This window comes from Bufo bufo, chromosome 4, assembly GCF_905171765.1.
Source record: "Bufo bufo chromosome 4, aBufBuf1.1, whole genome shotgun sequence".
In the NCBI taxonomy this organism is placed as follows: domain Eukaryota; kingdom Metazoa; phylum Chordata; class Amphibia; order Anura; family Bufonidae; genus Bufo; species Bufo bufo.
In genome coordinates this window covers 511,204,595-511,222,581 of record NC_053392.1, presented here as the reverse complement: position 1 = coordinate 511,222,581, position 17,987 = coordinate 511,204,595, and the positions used below count along the sequence as shown (strand labels likewise).

Here is a 17,987-nt window from a genome sequence, read left to right as displayed (position 1 = left end):
TGCTTTGCATGCACAGCCATCTTTAGTTCAAGTCACAGCCTCTTGATAGGTAAACGTTAGGACTCTGACTTGGCCCTTCCTGAACACAAATTCTCTTCCTTCTCAACCATTTAGTTAATTTACTTGTTTTCTTTGGGTCATTGTCTTGTTGCTTCACCCAGCGCCTCTTCCAGGATTCCCCTTTGCGCCCTTGAAGTGATCTTAACAGGATGTCTATTCGTAGGAAGAGTAGCAGTTCAGAATTTTCTGTTTTTAGATCATTTAGCTAACTGTGGCGTGGTGAACACCCAGGTGTTTAACAATGTTCTTGTAGCCTTTTCCAGATTCATGTGTCTCTATAACACATCTTCTGATGTAGTTCTTAGAGACTGGTTCACACTGGCCAATCTTTCTTAAACAGGCGTGTCAGTAACTATGCTTTGTGTGCCTTTATTTCATGGTCATCTCATTTCCATAAAGGGATTGACCACTATATGTTTATTGCTGCATATATGCTGAGTACAGCTCATAAAGTCAGCTAGTGAATAGCTGTTATTAATCGATGATGTCTAAGGGTTTAATATGCTTTTGTTTAGTAGCATTGTCTCATACCTGCAGCCCGACGCTGTGGTCTCAAGATGGCCTCTGATGCAGGGTAAAGTGACCATTTATGTCCATCAGTGTCCTCCACTGACTTACACTGTCGACGGTTTAGTTAGATTGTTTCTATCATTGTGACTGAGATAACAATTAGACATTTTATTATGCAGAAATCCAGGTACTCTACTTCCAAAAGGTTCACTTAACTTTTTTCTTGCAACGGTACACTGACAAGCATCACTAACAGAACATGTCTTCTACAACTCTGATCTCTGTGACTGACCGCTCCAGCTCACCAGACTCCTGACTAGACGGGACACTTATCTGATATGCTGGGAGACAAACTGGCAGAATAGGCAAGTGTTGTACAGTATATGCATCAAAACAGACACATGACAACACTGGTTTAAATTTAAAAAAAACTGGTTTACTATAACTAAGAGACTATTTGAAACATACTGTAGATAGCTCTGTAGGAAGTCCACCCAAGAATCTTTCAACTACCTTGTCCTAAAATCTATTGCTTGCTGGTCTGCGGAAGTAGAACAACATGCCTTTCATTAGGCACCATTGAACAAGTAGCTCCAGCCTCATCAGAACATAAATCCTAGTTGTCTTTTATAAAACGAAGGCCAGTTTTAAACTATTATTATTTTTTGTGTGACTTTTTTTGTGATAATGTAAAATTCGGACAAGGTTCATAATGTAGAAAAAAAATAAGACAAAGAATCAGTACTAAACTAGAAATTTCATCGTGATGCATTTGCTATGTATTTTGTTTCACATGGTCTTATAGGAGTTGTCTCATCTCACCGTTACTAAGGTGACATTAAGCCCTGACCATCAGCCGATTGGGAAATAGCAGAGTGCTTAAGCGCCCCATTTTTCAGTAGTTACCATTGTGGTGCATGGGAACTATGAAAACTATGGAGCCCTACTGTTGAAGACATACTTGGAAAACATTACATACAGAGCTACAAAACATACAGGGTAATGCAGCGCCACATACTGTGCCCACTGTGCTTCCCAACACAATACTGCAGAAACAGATAATCCCCCTTCTGTTGTCCCCCTCTTGCCCCTACCTGGTGCTGCCTGAGGCAACCTTCTCACCTCACCTCATTGGTGGTGCACCCCTGACCATACATTACTGGCCCAAACATCTAAGTAGCTTTCAGACGGACTATTTCCTTTATGATTCAATCTCCAGTAAGTAACAATTCATACTTACTTCACAAATTTTCTCCAACGAAGGGACAAAGAAGTCATCACAGACAATTGCAAGAGCATAAAACATGTACATCGCCTGTGGGAATAATAAAATAAAAACAGATATAAATTCAGACATAGTAGACATGTTGATACATAGTCTAAATCTGTCAATACTTACACAATTCATGTCATACAGAATTTATTGGTTAGAGAGAAGGGATTTATCATCAATCTATAAACAATTACTGTAGGTTGTTCTGTAGATAGCTTGATTTTACTAACACAGTAAGCCTGCATTTAAGCCCTCTGGAGCACTTTCCTTGAAAATGGTATTTAGACGTATACCATGACGGGTACATTGACTTTGATGGGTTAAATGGAGTCCATTGGATTCATCTTTGGACTCCGTTTGGTCGGTTTTCCATCCCTCTCTGGTATTTTTTAAAGAATTAGAACAGTCTACCATGTTATTCTGTCTGACAAAAATTTCATTCTGCAAGCCAAAATTGCCAGAAACAGAAAGGGATGGGAATAACGCTACTGAACAAAAGACCAGTGGAGACTACCAAAGAAGTAAGAGAATTTAACAAGTAAGTATTGGTTCTTTTGCTATTTTATGACATTCCCAAATTTTTTACAATCTCGGAGAACCTCACCTAATACAGCATCTACTTATCTATCTAGCTTAGGCTACACTCACAACTCTCGTAACCAGATATGGCAGATCCAGATGCGCATTGCTAGATACTGCCATTCACCGCCGGACTCCACAGATTATCATGGGATCTTGTGCAGCTGAAATACAGCCGTATATCTGCAGAATTGTGAATGTAGATTTACATAGGGCCAATTGTGTATACAGACTCATCAATGTTTCTGGTGAACTGGAACCACACAATGACCATGACAGAAAGCATAACAGGAAATCATCAGAATCCGTCTTCAAGATTTGGGCCTGTAAACTCAATTGGTCATGTCTCAGAAGTAAGATATAAAAAATGTTTTGTTCTTTTTTCACATTTACATGTACACCTAAGACCTTTTTCTCAATATCCTCTACTGGGTCTCTTAAAATATAGCTGCCATGCTTAACGGGAGCCTGCCACTAGGAAATTCACTGTTATACCAAGCGCAATGCCTTGTAGGACCAGTTCAGATGAATGTAATGATACCGTTCACTTTAAGATCTGCTGCTTCCTTCTGGAGAAAAAGGATTTTGAATCCATATGCAAATGAGCAGTTAAAGGGATTGTCCGAGTGTTTAATACTGATGATTAGAGATGAGCCAACCATTTGAAAATTTGATTTGGCTGCCTCACTGAATTTTACAAAAAAAAAAACGCTTTGTGACAAATTACTTTGTCACAAAATACCTTTCTTTGTAAGTAGTGGGTGCAAAGACAGGGAGCGGTGCTGCCCCCGTCAGTGTACCCCTCAGATGCCACTTTCATACATGATCGCAGCATCTGATAGCAATGGAAAAAAAAAATCATACTTACCTGCTCCATTTGCTCGCGACGTGCCGACTGCCGTCACGAGCAAATGGAGCAGATAAGTATGTTTTGTTTGTTTTTTTTGCAATATTTTAGGTTAAATCGATTCACTACCACAAAACACAAGGAAATTCAGCTTAGTGGCAAATTGAATTTATCCTGAAATACTGCCCAAAAAAAATAAAAAAATCGTGTACTTCGATTCGCTCAACACTACTGATGACTTATCCTCAGGATAGGTCATCAATATCTGATCACTGGGAGTCCGACACCCAGCACCCCCTTGGTAATCAGCTGTTTGAAGAGACAGCAGCTTTTCGGTAGGTGCCATAGCCTCTACGCAGCTTACTAGGCACATCAATTGGATAGCGGGTGTGCGTGGTATCGCAGCTCGTCCCATTCACTTGAATGGGACAGAGCTGTGCCTAGGCCATGTGGCCAATGAACGTGACATCACTTGATTAGCGATGTAGCCTAATCAAACAGCTGAGTCTGACCACATCAATATTAATCACCCAATCACTTGAAGTGCACTGAGGGCAGACCCAAGCCACTCTGTGCACTCTTGCTCCTCCTGCTTCCTCCGTTAGCCCCTTCCTCTCTTTCTTAATTGACATAGTCACCTTGCCTAGCCCTGTCAAGCAGAAGAGGGAGGGGCTGGTAGAGGAAGCAGGAGAAGGACCCACCCTCAGTGCACTTAACTGCTCATTTGCATATATGGATTCAAAGTCCTTTGTCATTCAGTAAAAGGCATCATTACATTAGGCTGATTGAATCCTAAAATTCATTGTGGATTTTCTAGTGGCAGATTCCCTTTGTCATGTCTGTCATGTCTTCTTATCCATACTGAGGGCAGCATAAGATGGAAGGAGAGACACTAAGCAGGGGCGTAACTATAACCGTACCAACCATAGCACTTGAGGTTGGGGTGGGGGCAATCCGATGAAAGAACATTGTACCTTTTTGTGGGGAATAACAAGTTGGTGACTTTTTGCTATCTAGCACTACACTGTGGGTTTTATGGCATGTTGTGCTATTATACATACAGTACTTTTATTTATTGCTATTGATGCTGCTGTTTTAATTACCTGACAATAGATGTTTGGGTTTCCCATCTTATGTTGCTGTGGGTCCATATGAATTCTAGCACTCCTTAGCCAGGGAGTGTAGTTTTTCAGATATTTATTTACCCTGAAACAGAGGATTCATTCTTACTTGCTCCATGCCTCTTTGGTCTTCCTTGCTGCCCCTGCTGTCTCCATCTTCCGGCCTTTGGCTGGCCATAGGTATGGTCAGATGTGGCCACAAACAGCATGCCACCACTGAAGCCAGGCTTTGGGTGGAGCAGTGTATGTGATCATGCCCAGCTTGGGGACCGGAAGATGGAGACAATAGTGGCGGCGTGAAGGACCGGGGTGACATGGAGAAGGTATGTATGACTCTTCTGTTTTATGGTGCATGTTGCGGGCAATTGATAAAAATTAATTATTAGTTTATTACCAGGAAGTCCACTTTGAGTTCACTTTAGTAACACTGACGAAGTGTAACAAAAAAAGAAAAAAGCTTTTTCTTGATAAGTTTTTGCAGTGAAAACAACCAATTGTCCATGCATGAAAGGTTCCCAACAGTCTTTATACTCCGAGACCATTGTATTCAGAATCTCCAGAAAATCTGAAAGATTTATACTCTTTTCACTCGGCATTGTGAGCATGAAGAGGATGAATTCCGCATGTGCTGGGAACTGTTTAATGTTCTTGTGTCCTTAGGTGTCATGAAAATGATTAGAGTGAAAGAATGCACAATGAAAATCGGCCATCTCTGATGATCCAGTGCTGCCGTTTGGCCTTATTTTCTTTATCTTTTTATAGTACAGTATGCTGCTGGGACCTTTGTGTGCTCTCTAACCCACCACTGATAGAGAGAAAGGAACAGAGCATCCATTCATGCACTTGTCACCTCAGAACTCTGTACTTCTTGCTTCTGGGAAGACTGAAGTAGAGATTGTTTTCCACTGTCACTGAAAATGATTTTTTCCTCTATCTGTTGTCCAAATGACCCTGCTATATCGTGGGTGATAGCTTTAAACTGTAGAGTTTCTAGCAACTGAAGAATTTATTGCTGCAGTGAATGGCCATGGTGGTCAAAATAAAATTTGGCTTAAAAAAAAATGGCATAGTTGCCAACTGTACCGAATTTGCTGGGACTATCCCTGATTTTCAGAGACAATCTCGGCAAATTTGTGATGTCCCGGGGCTAATGTAAACACTGCCCATAAGTGGGTGTTCCTGGGTGGCGGTGGGGCGTTCCCAGGGGGGTGGGGGCATTCCCAGGGGGGTGGGGCTTATATGCCTCGATTTTAATCAACAGAAACGTTGGTACCGATAAGTATAGCTTTGCCTGAGAAAATGAAATGATATAAAACATGAATATAAAGATCTAGCTTGAGCCAACATCAATAGGCTACAGTTGTAAAACTGTTACCCCAACAGTGTAACAAGCTTTGTACATTGCTAAACTAAGCAAGCGAGACAAGCTTGTGTGTTAAAGGGGTTTTCCGGGATAGGTCATTAGTATCAGATCGGCCCGACATCTGGGACCCCGACCGATCAGCTGCCTGAGAAGGCACTGCCACTCTTGTGAGCACCGTTGACCCCTCCGTGCTCACCAAGCACAGCGCCGCACATTGTATAGTGGTTGTGTTTGGTATCACACTCAGCCCCACTGGAGTGAACAGGAGGGCCAATGCCTTCTCAAACAGCTGATTGGCAGGGGTCGGAGGTGTCGGACCCCCACGGATCAGCTACTGATGACCTCTCATGAGGATATGTTATCTGTAGTAAAATCCCAGAAAACCCCTTTAATCTACATTGACGGGTATAGTATATGTGATGGCGAACCTATGGCACGGGTGCCAGAGGCGGCACTCAGAGCCCTCTCTGTGGGCACCCGCACCCTGGAGAAAGTCTATGGTGTACCAATATGCCTTAGACTTTTCCTGCCATTCATCAGTGCAGGACATGCTATGAACAGCACAGGCAGCACATTGAATGTAGGCAGGTTATTATAGCTAAATGATAAAGTACATGGAAGATATATGATATTGGTGTTCAGGTTAAATTGCCGTGTTGGCACTTTGCGATAAATAAGTGGGTTTTGGGTTGCAGTTTGGGCACTCGGTCTCTAAGAGGTTCACCATCACTGGTATATACAGTACATATGCCTACAATGGAGCTGTGTTTTATATTGCTCATGTGCAGCTATAATTTTTTTTCTCGCTGTTGACTTAGTAATCAGTACTTTATAATCATTCTTCCCCTGCTCTCCATGCACTGACTTCCTGGTGAGCAATTTTATTTGCCGCAGCCAATCTGAGGAAGCTGAGCTGCAGGGAGAGAGCAGCAGCCTAAACCGATGATGACACAGAGGGTATATCTCAGACTACCTCACGTACCTAACCTGAAGTCACAAATCACTAGTGTTGATCACGAATATTCGCATTGCGAATTTTTATCTCGAATATCGGCATTTCAAGAATTCGCAAATATTTCGAATATAGTGATATATATTCGTAATTTCGAATATTCGAGATTTTTTTTCAATCAGTACACATGCACCCTCCCTGCTTGTAGCTTGTGGGCCAATGAGAAGGCTGCAATATCTTTGACTTTAGGAGTAGTGTTGATTGCAAATTTTCGTAATGCAAATTTTTGTAATGAAAATTTTCGGAATGAGAATTTTCGGAATGCGAATCAATGAGATCGTGAAAACTCAGACCTGATGGTATATTCTAACCCCTAGGCATTCCCATGGTGACGGGGACTCTTGTCGGGGAGGAGTATGCCAAAGTGGAACAACTGTACAGATAAAAAAAAATAATTATGAATATTCTAAAAAACAAATATATTAGGTTTTTTTTATATTCGTAATATTCAAAAACAAGAACATATAGCAATATAGCGAATATACTAATATAGAGCAATTTAGCTAATATAGTTCTATAATATTCTTTGTCTAATAGTTGTAATTTTTTTCTCATCTGAAGTTCAGATTGGAAAAAAATTACAACTATTAAAAAAAAACACATTATAGCACTATATTAGCTAAATTGTTCTACATTTGTTTTTTTTCCGAATATTCGATATATTGCTATATATTCTTGTTTTATAATATTCCGAATATTTGAAAAACGAATATAGCACTATAATCGAATATATTCGTTTTTTAGAATATTCGTCTTTTTTTCCATCTGAAGTCATGATTCCTTCCTGCTTAAGTAACTTAAGCAGGGAGGAATCATGACTTCAGATGGAAAAAAATACGAATATTCGAAAAAACTAATATATTCGATATAGTGCTATATTCGTTTTTCAAATATTCGTAATATTCTAAAACAAGAATATATAGCAATATAGCGAATATTCGAAGAAAAAAACGAATGTAGAACAATTTAGCTAATATGCTGTAGTGCTATAATGTTTTTTTTTTAATAGTTGTAATTTCTTTCCAATCTGAACTTCAGATGAGAAAAAAATTACAACTATTAGACAAAGATTATAGCACTATATTAGCTAAATTGCTCTATATTCGTTTTTTCTCGAATATTTGCTATATTGCTATATATTCTTGTTTTTGAATATTACGAATATTCTAAAAAACGAATATATTTGTTTTCTAGAATATTCGTCTTTTTTTTTTAAAATCTGTACAGTTGTTCCACTTTGGCATACTCTTTCCCGACAACCGTCCCCATCACCATGGGAACGCCTGGGGGTTAGAATATACCATCGGATCTGAGTTTTCACGATCTCATTGATTCTTATTACGAAAATTCGCATCACGAAAATTCTCATTACGAAAATTCACATCACAAAAATTCGCAATCAACACTACTCCTAATGAATATTCAAATTCACAAATATTCGACGAATATTCTACGAAATATTCGCTAAATATTGCAAATTCGAATATGACCCCTGCCGCTCATCACTACAATTCACAGCTCTACGCTAATAGAGCTGAGCCCAAAAAAAAGCCAAGGAGCAAGCAAAATTCATGAAAATTAAAAGCAGGTAGGTATATTTTCACTGCACTTCTTAATCCATGTGTCATTTAATGAGGTATTGGGACATTACTAATCTGAATATGTCATCTTCACTGTGTGAATTCAAATGTTGCGTATGAAGTTGGGGATCTTATAAATCATCAAATATTTTTTGGTAAAACATCCGGCCTCTGCATAATAAAAGGGAAAGCTTATTACACTTCTCTCTGACTGAATGATATAAATGGTGCAGTGCTCCTTGGCATTACCACCATCTTGTTCTTTTTTTTTTAAATACTTTAAACTATATGGGGGACATTTTCTAAGGATGTTGCACCAGAATTATGGCGTAAAATGCGCCAAAAAGAATGGCGTTTTGATTTGTGCCAAATATATCAACTGTTTTCTCCAGAATTTTCACCATAAAGAATGCATCGCGCCAGAAATGAGTTATAAATGTCAAATTAGCGCATATTAGGTCTCATTTACCATCCTCTTATCACCAGAAATGGCTCAAATTTTTGTGGACACTTAAGCCAGCTTATGTGGTGGTGTTTTGTGTAAAAAGTCACATTTATGTCAGAAAGATGCGACTTTTTGTCAAAAACTCGCATTTATGAAAAGAAAACCAATTTGTCGTGGGAACAAGTGATAGGTAAGTATTAAAACAGGACGTATTTATTTTTATCTAATAGAAATGAGCCAAACAACAGGGTTTTGTCAGTAACTTGACATTCAGAAAAAAAAACAATAACAAAAACTTCCCGAGTCTGAGACAAAAGTCGCAATTTACCAATGGAAATGTAGCAAATATGCTTGAAAAAGTCACAAATATGTTTCAAAAGTCTCAAGCGCGGTCTGGCAGGGGTGGCTAAAATGACGCATTTCTGTTTAAAAAAGATGCATTCTCGTGCTATTGGCGTTGTTGCAAATCAAGAGAAATAGGCGAATAATCAAGTTTATATTTAAAAAAGTCACATTTTAAAAGTGGTGTGCGCCTTTTGATATATGAGGTGAAACAAATCACCACTTTTGATTTGTAGTTATTTTTTTTTCGGTGCAAATTACGCCTTTATTGATAAATTTCCCCCTTTATCTTTTCCAATGTAGTGGCAATAATTTTATGATTGTAATGGAGCCGTTCGGATGGAATTTAATGTGACATCCTCTTGTTTGTAGCTGTTTTTCAACCGGAATGTCACACATATTTCTAGGTATATTAGTGTACAATTTTGGCAAATGTCAGATGAGCTGTTGCCAGAGTGGGCCGCCACAGGCATTGCAAGGCCAAGTATCTGTGGCTTGGGCCCTGGATATTTGGGGAGTGGTGACCCCTAGCTCACCTGGCACTGGCACCTAGCTGCCCTGACGTCCCTAGACGGGCTGCTAACCCGTAGGCCGATCTTGTGCCTTGTCCCTGGCTTACCCTGAAATAAGCCCTAGGTAGTGAGTAGGGCGGTGGGATCACTAGTCCTCACCACTGACACCTAGGGTAACAACAGGGAAAGAACAAACAACACAAACACCACAAACAATCCCCGAAGGGAGACAACAACAGGAGTGATCCGGAGAACCAACTGCTCCAGTTTCAATGGCTCCACAGCAACAGTTGTCCACCTGAGGTCAGTATAGAAGATCTGAAAAGAAGGTCTATATCTGGCAACAAGGGAAGCAGAAAGGGAGAATATATAGTAGCTGGGAGTGGCTGACAGAGAACAGCTGAAAGGAAAAGCTACAGATTCCTAAATGGGACAAAAAGGATTGCAAACCTAAGCAGGAAAACCTTGACCGGAATCCATTCTATTAGGTCATGGAGCAATCCCTTAAGAAACCGAGCGCGTAGCCACCAGCTGCAACCTTCTGACCCCAGGCACAACAGGGTCAGCGATAGGTCGTGACACCCTCGTGACAGTAGTAGAGGAGAAACCAATGATCATTAGTCAAAGCAGTGCACCACTATAAAAAGTTATTCTTCCTATGGAGCATGTATCTACGCAATACATGGATGGATCATTTATTTCATTGTGTACTGCTGGAAGTGGGAAAAAAAACCTTACTGGTGGCAATAGCAGCTGATGGGGAGTCCCAGTCAGGTGACTTGTGCAGTAAGGGATTTTGAGGATGTCCAGGGCACTGATCACATGCCAGTAGGCCAGTGTCTACAATAGCTGAAAAGTACTGCAAGCTTGTAAGGCTAGGTTTACACCAGTGCAATTAACTTCCATTCTTCTGCTCTGTTATAGGCACCGAACAACAAAAATAATGGAAATGCCAGAGCTGGTACATGATGGAACTAAACTGTGTTGAACAGACCCCACTGACTACAATCGTGTCTGATCAATTTCTGTTCGAGAGTTCTCTCTGTTTGCAAAATAACCCTGCATGCAGGACTTTTTTGTTCAGCGTTTTGGCCAGCATCTGCGATGGAGGCACGAAAGGAGCCTCCGATGCAGATGTGAACTTAGGCTAATTGGTTGATGTGGATCACCTGATCAGTAACCATTCACAGTGCAGATAAAATTTTCCCAAAAGTATTAAAAACTCAACTAATAAGTGGGGGTGGCTCACAAAGGGAGGTTCTGAGTCGGAGACCTCTTCTATGACATCCCAATGCCCGTTTCCTACTCATTCATACAGGAGGATTGTTGTAAGATATGCTTATATCTTGGGCTACTTTCATACTCTTCCCAACAGAAACCTTGGTACATTTGTTTAACACATTCTTGATGCACTGTGGCATCTGTGACCCATAGGTGCCCATGTTACATAAAGTATGCCACATGGTAATGTTTTTTACTAGATGTCTCTGTATAGCAGGGGCACACAACCTTTTTTGGTCTGAGGGCCGCATTGCCACATTGATCTAGCTCAAGGGGCCACAAAAAAAAAGGTTTAACGGCACTCACTTGCATCGGCCTATTACACAGGTTGATGCAAAGTAAATGGGGAGGAGTTATCGCTACCACAATTATTCCTCCCACAGTTCCCTCATTATCGGTAGCCCATTCCAGATTACACAGTGAGATGTGCAAACGATCATTGTACATCTTTTATCCTAATAAAGTTTGAAAATCAGCCGACAAATGAGTGATTGCTCGTATATCAAAAACTAAACTTTCCCTTTTAGTGTTATCGGACAATCAGCGGTGCGATTATGCAGGCCAGATATCAAGAATGAGCGTTCCTATGAACACATATTCCCAGTAATTGGCCCAAATATTGTGCAGTGTAATAGTGGCTTAAAGGGATTTTCCAGTAAAAAGTATTTTTTAAAGAGTTTCTGCAGCATAGCCCCTGAAACAGACTTACCTGCTCCCTGCCGCTCCAGTCCTCCGTGCTTCCCCCTTCTCTCCATCTTCCGGTACATGTGGCTGGCTGTGGGGATAGTCACATGCACTGCTCCAGCCAATGATTGGCTTCAGTGTTGATGTGGCCACAAGCAGTATGTCACCACTGAAGCCAGTCATTTGCTGCAGCGGTACTTGTGACCATGTCCATGCGCTGCCAGGTGTAAACAGCTCAGGGATCGAACGATTGAAACAGTGGGGGCGGCGTGGAGCTGGAAATTATGGAAATGTTCTATTTCAGGGGCCATTCTGCAGGAACTTTTAAAAAAATCTTTTTTTTACCAGAAAACCCCAACATTTCCTTCCATTCTGCAACCTATTCATAAATTAGCGCGTTTCTACACTGCAGAGGATGGCGCTCCCTGGTTATTACCTCCTGCCTCCCCAGTTATAGGTGCGCTGCAGTAACCAGTAAGCACTTTCCCCTACTAGCGGGGAGAGTGTCTATTAGTTAACCCCCTAATGGCCAGGCCTGAAAAGGCCTTACTGACCAGACAATTTTTTTTTATTTAGCGCAAATTGTTTAAACAGTATCTTTTTTGTTGGACCACCAAAATAGTTTTTGCAACATTTCATATGTGACACATAGGGCTTTATAATATATTTTTTTAGTTTTATTTGGGGGAAACTGTACAAAACATTTTTAAAAAGTAATAAAAAAAAATATAGCTCCATATTCTTTAAATATGCAGATTATTATAATTAGTTCCCTATTTTGGTCATTTTGTTTTATAATATGTATAGTTTCACATGAATAGGGCAATAATGGTAATGGTTTTGGATGTCCGTAGGTGTTTTTTTCTTTTATGTATTTTATTTATTTATTTATTTATTTTTTACTTATTTTTTTATATATTTCTGCTTCAAATAGACCTTTGGAGGACACTGACACTTTTCTTTATTTTCCACTATTTGCTTTTTATTTGGGTTTTTATTTGTATTTTATAAAAAAAATTATTTTATTATTTTTTTGTTATAATAGTTTTATTACTTATTTCTTTTAAATATATGTTTGCCACATAATATGTACCCCCAATAGGTCATAAATAGATCACTGGGGGACAGAGGACACTTTTATTTTTTTATTTTAGTTTTTTTTAAATAATTTTCTTTTATTATTTTTTTTATATATCTTTTTGCCACATAATATGTTCCCCAAGATGTCTTTTTTAAATTTTTCCTTTATTTTTCTTTTATTTGTATTTTATATTTTTTATTTAATCGTGTTTTCAAATTTTTTTTATTTAACTTATTTTTATTATATATTTTTGCCACATAATTTGTCTGAGGAGAAGGCAGAAGCAGTAATAAACCGCTTCTGTCTTCTCTTCCAATCCCTGGCTGTCACTGATAGACTGGGACCTGACCTGCTCCTGCTACAGTGCAGGAGCAAGAGCTGTAATCCAGTTCCGTGCGGCGCTCCCGGCAGAAACACAGCTGGCCACACGATCAGTTGTGCTTCTGTCCTGCAAGACGGGAACCACAAACCTTGGCTCTAAGGTCTGTGGGTTGTGCACCCCTGCTGTATAGAGAAACAAAGTCAGTTGAGCTATTCCATGCAGTAAAAGATGGAAACCCCAACAGGTACTCATTTGGCCTCTGATGGTATAATGAGGGACAAGGAGTCCGTTCAACATATGAAGTGGGAGCTTTTCCAGCACGTACGGTATCATACCCTGCAGACACAGTGTGGCAGATTTACTAATACTGTCTAAACGTAAGAGAATGTAAATGTAAGACTAAATAGGTCTGACTGGGGGTCTAGAGGCCTAATGGGGGTCTGGGGGTCTGACTGGGGCATCTGGAGGTCTAATGCGGGTCTGATTGGAGGTCTGGAGGTCTAATGGGGGTCAGATATGGGGTCTGGAGGTCTAATAGAGGTCTGATATGGGGGCCTGGTCTTAGGTCTGATATGTGCGTCTGGAGGTCTAATGGGGTCTTATACGGGGGTCTTATCTGAGGTCTGATATTGGGTTGGGGTCTTACATGGAGGTCTAATGGGGGTCTGATCTGAGGTTTAAAACTGGGGTCTTATATGGGGTCTGACATAGAGGTCTAAAGGGGGTTTGGTCTCAGATTGGGGGATCTCATTTAGGGTTTTATATGGGGTCTGATCTGAAAGAAAGGTGTTTTTTTTATTACTTTTAGTACTGACGCAAATTCTGTGTGGTACCAGTATTTTCAGGGGGATTGTTTCTGCAAGAAACACAGTGGACACAGTATTGGGGGTGGCAGGATGGGGTGTTGAGAAGGTGGGAGGATGAGGGAAAAGTAGGAAAGAAAGATGTCTGTTTGTTAAAGTCTGCAGAGACGAGGCGCGGCTGAAAGAAGTCACTATGGTGGTCTGATCTTTAGGAACCTCAATTGGAAGGGTCTGGAATAAATACAAGATTTTAGGCAAGATCATCATTTTTATAATGTTGACTTTCCCAAACCATGAGAGGAATAACGCTTCCCAGTCCTTCAGTTGTTTTTCAATATTTTTAAGCAGGGGTACGTGGTTAAATTTATATAAGTCTGATTGGTCTAAACATATATTTACTCCCAGGTATTTAAAGGAGTGAGGGGCCGGTTTAAGATCACTTAGACTTTTTATCCTGTCCCAGGTACTGCTATCTAGTGAGACATTAAATATTTCTGATTTGTTTAAGTTTATTTTAAAATCTGAGGCTTTGTTAAAGGCCTCAAATTCTTTGATAAGCTCCGGAAGAGAATTCAGGGGGTCTGTTAAGACGAAGAGGGTATCATCTGCAAAAGCAGCTATTTTATGATTGCCTGATTTGGTCGACAGTCCCTTAATATTCCGATTATCTCTAATCCTAGATAGAAAGGGTTCAAGAGACAAAACAAAAAGAAGGGGGGATAGGGGGCAACCCTGTCTTGTCCCATTATATATATTAAATGATTCTGAAAGAGTACTATTAGCTCGAACTTGTGCAGAGATTAAGCATCTCCTCTTGAAGTTTGTGTGGCAAAACAAACACAATAGGTTACCATATTACACTATGACAAAAAGTAAAAAGGAAGGAGGTGTTGGACTTCCGGACATAGAAGGATACTATAAGGCTACACTGATAACAAGATTACTGGAGTGGGGTGTTTCCCCAGCCAAAAAACTGTGGGTTGATATAGAAACTGATTTTTCGGAGATTAGCCTATTCTCTATGTTATGGAAGACAACTAACTATACTCAAAACCTGAGAAGGATCAAAAATCCATTAACAAAATTTTCCCTCAAAAGATGGCATGCAATCAACAAAACCCTGAACTTTCTCTCTAACAAAAGCCTAGATACACCACTCATAAGTCTCGTCCCCAATACTTGGCATGTATGGCACAAAATATTCAAAAGTAATAAACTATTAGGAGAGACTCCTATTAAAAACTTTTATGAAAATGGGAAAACCTTGCCCTTAAACAAATTAAAACTCATCTTTAGTCAGATTAGCATCCCTACTGCTCAATACCAAAAATTTTCGGATCTTCTAAATAAGATTCACCCTGATCATGTTGCCCCAGCTAAAGAGACTGTGGTCTCATCTCTCCTCCGCAGTCGCTCTTCCACGGTTTATCTGATATCTAAATGTTATAAACTAATAACTGATTTGATTAAACCTTTAACTTACTTGGAGAACTGGAGCAAGGACCTGAACTCTCCATTTAACGCGACACAAACAAGCCACATACTGAAGAATGCTCACTCAATCTCAAGATGCTATTTGTATCAAGAGATGCAATACAAATTAACGTCACGGTGGTATAAAACACCGGCCTTGTTACATAGAATAAATCCTGAGATTTCAGATTGCTGTTGGAGATGTGGAGGAGAGATAGGGACATACGCTCATATTTGGTACAAATGTCCTTTAATTGTTCCATTTTGGGAAAAGATAAATAAAATTGTTAATGAGGTTTTCAAAACTAAAACGACCTTCTCTCTACATCTGATTCTGTTTAATTGGTTTGATGTATGTCATGCTGGTATTAAGTCAGAGTTATGTATGCTTTTCCTCAATGCGGCCAAGATATTAATACCAAGGAAGTGGCTGCAGAAAGAACCCCCAACGCTAAAGGAATGGTTTCTGGAGGTCAAGAAAATACAGAGCTTTGAGAAAATGAGGTGGACTTTAGCTCATAACAGGCAAAGATTTGAGGACATTTGGGAAAAATGGACTGCATATCTGACACCAGAAAGAACAAGTTTGATGTTAAATGATTGTGTTTAATTGATTATCTGTCAAAGTTGAGTTAATGTACCAAGAGGTCTATACATAGACCATTTTCCAAAAGTTTCACTAAAATGTTATCTTGACTGGTAACCTGTATTTTTCCTTTTCCTGTTCTTTCCTTTCCTTTCCTTTTCCCCCTCCCTCCCTCCTTCCCTACTCTTTCCATGTTTGTCATGTTTTGTTATTTCTTTTGATATGGATATATCCATATTATTTTTCAAAAATGTAAAGAAATGTTTTCATTTATTCATTTGGAGTGATGTAACTCCACAGTATATATTTTTGAAATACCTTTAAAATAAAAAAGTTGACATATGGTGGTCTGATCTAACAGGAGAAGAAGAGGAAAGAGAATGGGCCAGATTTATCATTAGCTCAGGTCAGAATAATGGAGTGAAAAAGTCCCAAAAAAGTCCCAAACGCTAAAAACTGCGCACAAATTTGCGACTTTTTTCTGCTCTGCACTATGCTCGCCAGTTTTCTGAAAGTGGGCGTGTTTTCTTATGTAAATGAATCTCTAGACAGATTTACTATTGGGACTATTTAAAAAAGTCGCAAAAAAGTCGCAAAAAAGTCCCAATTTCACTCCAGTGAGGACCATGCTTATCTTATGAGACTTTTTAATAGAACATGCGACTTTTTCATAAAAACGTGCGACTTTTTCGTAAAGATGTGCGACTTTTGTAAAGCTGCTTACTAACGGATAAACTGCTACCGTCAAACCACATTTATTACAGTCTTAAAGGGCCGATCATAAATCTGACTTGGCTAAAACTGACTTTAGCCATATGTGAAAGTGGAGTGAGCTGTCAGAGTCATGATAAATCTGGCCCAATATCTACATCAGAGAAGAGAAGTCACTGGATGTCAGAGGTATGTGGTGCTGTATTGTCCTGTATGTTCTGTAGCGCTGTATGTAATGTTTTCCAAGTATGTCTTTAAAGGGGTTGTCCGTTTTTTTTTTTTGTATGAGTGCTGCCTTCTCTGCTCTATTTACCTGCTCATCACTGCAAATGCTACGGTGAGCAGGTGAACAGGACAAAGAAAGCAGCTCTCATATGAGCCTGCCCTCTCATCAAACAGCTGAGGGCGCAGAGGGCATTACTACTATGGAGGGGGCACAGAGGGCATTACTAATGTGAAGGGGGCACAATGGGCATTTCTACTATGGAGGGGGCACAGAGCCAGAGGGCATTACTACAATGAAGGGGGCACAGTGGGCATTATTACTGTGAAGGGGGCACAAAGGGCATTATTACTGTGAAGGGGGCACAGTGGGCATTATTACAGTGAAGGGGGCACAGTGGGCATTATTACTATAAAGGGGGCACAATGGGGATTATTACTATAAAGGGGACACAATGGGGATTATAACTGTGAAGGGGGCACAATGGGGATTATTACTGTGAAAGGGGCACAGAGAGGGCATAACTACTGTGAGGGGGGCACAATGTGGGCATAACTACTGTGAGAGGGCACAATGTGGGCATAACTACTGTGAGGGGGCACACATCTGTACAAAACTACTGTGAAGGTTGTACAATGAGGGCAATACTACTGTGAGGGGGTACCATTTTTCTAAAGTATTGGGGGGGGGGGGGGCGTGCCAAACACCCTAGGCACGCCACTGCCGGAGAGCAAACCACAGCATGCTGAGCAAGATGACCCACAATGAATGTCAATGGGGACAGATCCGTTTTCTCTGACACAATCTGACACAATAGAAAACGGATCCGTCCCCCATTGACTTTCAATGGAGTTCATGACGGATCCGTCTTGTCTATTTTTAAGATAATACAACCGGATCCGTTCATAACAGATGTGTTTTTGCTGAACCCTGCCAGATCCAGCAAAAACGCTGGTGTGAAAGTCGCCTTACCATGGTGAGTGATAAATATTTAGCACCTTTAGACTATCTAGTATAAGTTTACTCCACCTATAAGTTGGCTTAGTTCTACTCCAAAACAAACCAAAACCAAAATTTTGCACACAGAGGCACTTTAAGCCACACCCCTTTCATGTGAAGCCACGCCCCTTTCTGATAGGCCACTCCCATGTTGGACAAGGCATAAAACATTAGAACAAT

The 17,987-nt window shown here is 40.2% G+C and overlaps 1 protein-coding gene across 2 annotated transcripts in view; it reads right to left on the bottom strand.

Annotated features, from left to right (window-relative positions):
• Nucleotides 1-17,987, bottom strand: part of SLC24A3 (solute carrier family 24 member 3) — a 410,823-nt gene that overhangs the window by 125,266 nt on the left and 267,570 nt on the right. For both annotated transcript variants that reach the window (XM_040429686.1, XM_040429687.1), the window contains exon 4: nt 1,811-1,885. In XM_040429686.1, coding sequence (XP_040285620.1) covers nt 1,811-1,885 — 75 coding nt within the window. The remainder of the gene's footprint in view (nt 1-1,810; nt 1,886-17,987) is intronic.